Below are 1,672 nucleotides of genomic sequence, written 5' to 3' on the forward strand. Positions count from 1 at the left end.
ACCACAGCACATCTGAGAACACGTCATCATAGAAGCGCGGATGATTTCAATGACTGGGATGGATAAGCCATGGCAGGGAGATCCTGCAGTAACACATACTTAAGATGTAGCTTGTATATAATTATACTTCACAACAGCCCATGTGATTTTGTACTTCAAAGTGACCAACCCTATAATCCAGTTTTAAGTATTTTCCAAACGTCCACTGCAGAAGACAGGTGTACCGTACTGCAGCGCAGTGGCTTAAGAGCATTCCGATGCGGGTTAAAACCTCATCTTTGAGTGGCGGGCATGACAGCAAATTCGGGAGGGTTGCTCGAGGGTTCAAGTCGTCATTGCTGGGGTTGTTCTATTGCGCCAGTGGGGCATGCTGAGTGCTCTGGGAAAGCCAGGAGCGGACCTCTGCGAGGGCTGTGGCCGTCGACTGCGCTCTCCCTTCAGTTTTGCGAATGTACCAAGTTGCTTTTCAGCCAACATGAGTGGTTATCCAAAGAAGCCTATGACTTCATACATTCGATTTTCTAAGGAACAGCTACCCATATTTAAAGCTCAGAACCCAGATGCGAAAAATTCAGAACTAATTTTAAAAACTGCCGAGCTACGGAGGGAACATCCTGATTTAGAGGAAAAGATGTACAAAGATGTTTACAGGGCAGAATCGCGGGCATACAAAGAAGAGATAAACAGAATTCAAGAACAACTGCCTCCGAGTCGAATGGTATCTTTGGAAAAAGAAATCACGCAGAATCGTTTAAAAAAGAAAGCGTTAATAAAAAAGAGAGAGTTAACAATGCTTGGAAAACCGAAAAGACCTCGCTCAACTTATAACATTTTTACAGCTGAACGCTTTCAGGAAGCTAAGGATGGTACATCACAAGTAAAGCTGAAAACTGTAAGTGAAAACTGGAAAAATCTCTCTAGTTCTCAAAAGCAAGTATACACCCAGCTTGCTAAAGAAGAAAAAGTTCGTTATTGTAACGAAATGAAATCTTAAGAACAAGTTGTTGAAGTTGGAAGAGATGATCTTATACGTTGCTCAATGAAATACCCAGCAAAAAATGACCCTGAGAAGTATTAAAATAGAAGACTGAGTTACGTTTGTAATGGGTAGACACAAGAAACCAATTAGGTCTCAATACCCAAAGCTGTTGTAAAATTAGAATGGATAAAGTTGGTAAACGTTTATAATTAATTCCTTTTCTGTAACCCATGGACTTCTGCCAGCCAATTCAATACATTTTGTATTGGTGTCTTGCTTTGGAAAACCCAAACTGATAAGAGTTCATGCGGAATTTATTTTGTGTTTAGGAACTACTGAGCATCAAAATAATCCATGAAATGTAGCAGTGAATCACTTTACCTTTGATAGAGGTAAATCAGACTGTGAAGTTTTTTATACTCTATGACTATGGAAAGAATATTCTTGTTTCCTTATATTGTGGAGCCAGGAGTTTCCTATTCAAAAGTGTCTCAAAGTTTGTAGAAGCCATAGTGTTCTATGATATAATTGTGCATTTTTAAAAGAGCATCCAGAACTCATGTTGGTAAATTACAAATCCTAGGTATAATTCATATTGTAGTCAGAGTTGATGGTTGTACATGCAAGGGATTTCTGGTGTCAGCTGCAGCTTTTGTAAAAGGGATAGAGAGATTTATAAACCTTTTCCCCATT

The 1,672-nt window shown here is 39.4% G+C and overlaps 1 protein-coding gene across 2 annotated transcripts; it reads left to right on the forward strand.

Moving 5' to 3' along the window:
- The first annotated feature begins 367 nt into the window (after window positions 1–367).
- On the forward strand, window positions 368–994 carry LOC136142960 (transcription factor A, mitochondrial-like). 2 transcript variants are annotated; one of them, XM_065901258.1, is made up of 2 exons: window positions 368–783; window positions 880–994. In XM_065901258.1, the coding sequence occupies exons 1-2, from the start codon at window positions 368–370 to the stop codon at window positions 992–994; spliced, it is 531 nt and encodes a 176-aa protein (XP_065757330.1). The 2 variants fall into 2 exon arrangements, with proteins under 2 accessions (XP_065757330.1, XP_065757329.1); XM_065901257.1 differs by having other exon boundaries at window positions 368–994.
- The last annotated feature ends 678 nt before the right edge of the window (window positions 995–1,672 follow it).

This window comes from Phocoena phocoena, chromosome X (genome assembly GCF_963924675.1).
Source record: "Phocoena phocoena chromosome X, mPhoPho1.1, whole genome shotgun sequence".
In the NCBI taxonomy this organism is placed as follows: Eukaryota; Metazoa; Chordata; class Mammalia; order Artiodactyla; family Phocoenidae; genus Phocoena; species Phocoena phocoena.

Excerpts from the sequence above, each read along its gene's own strand:
- LOC136142960 (XM_065901257.1), top strand. The coding sequence starts at position 368 with ATGCTGAGTGCTCTGGGAAAGCCAGGAGCGGACCTCTGCGAGGGCTGT.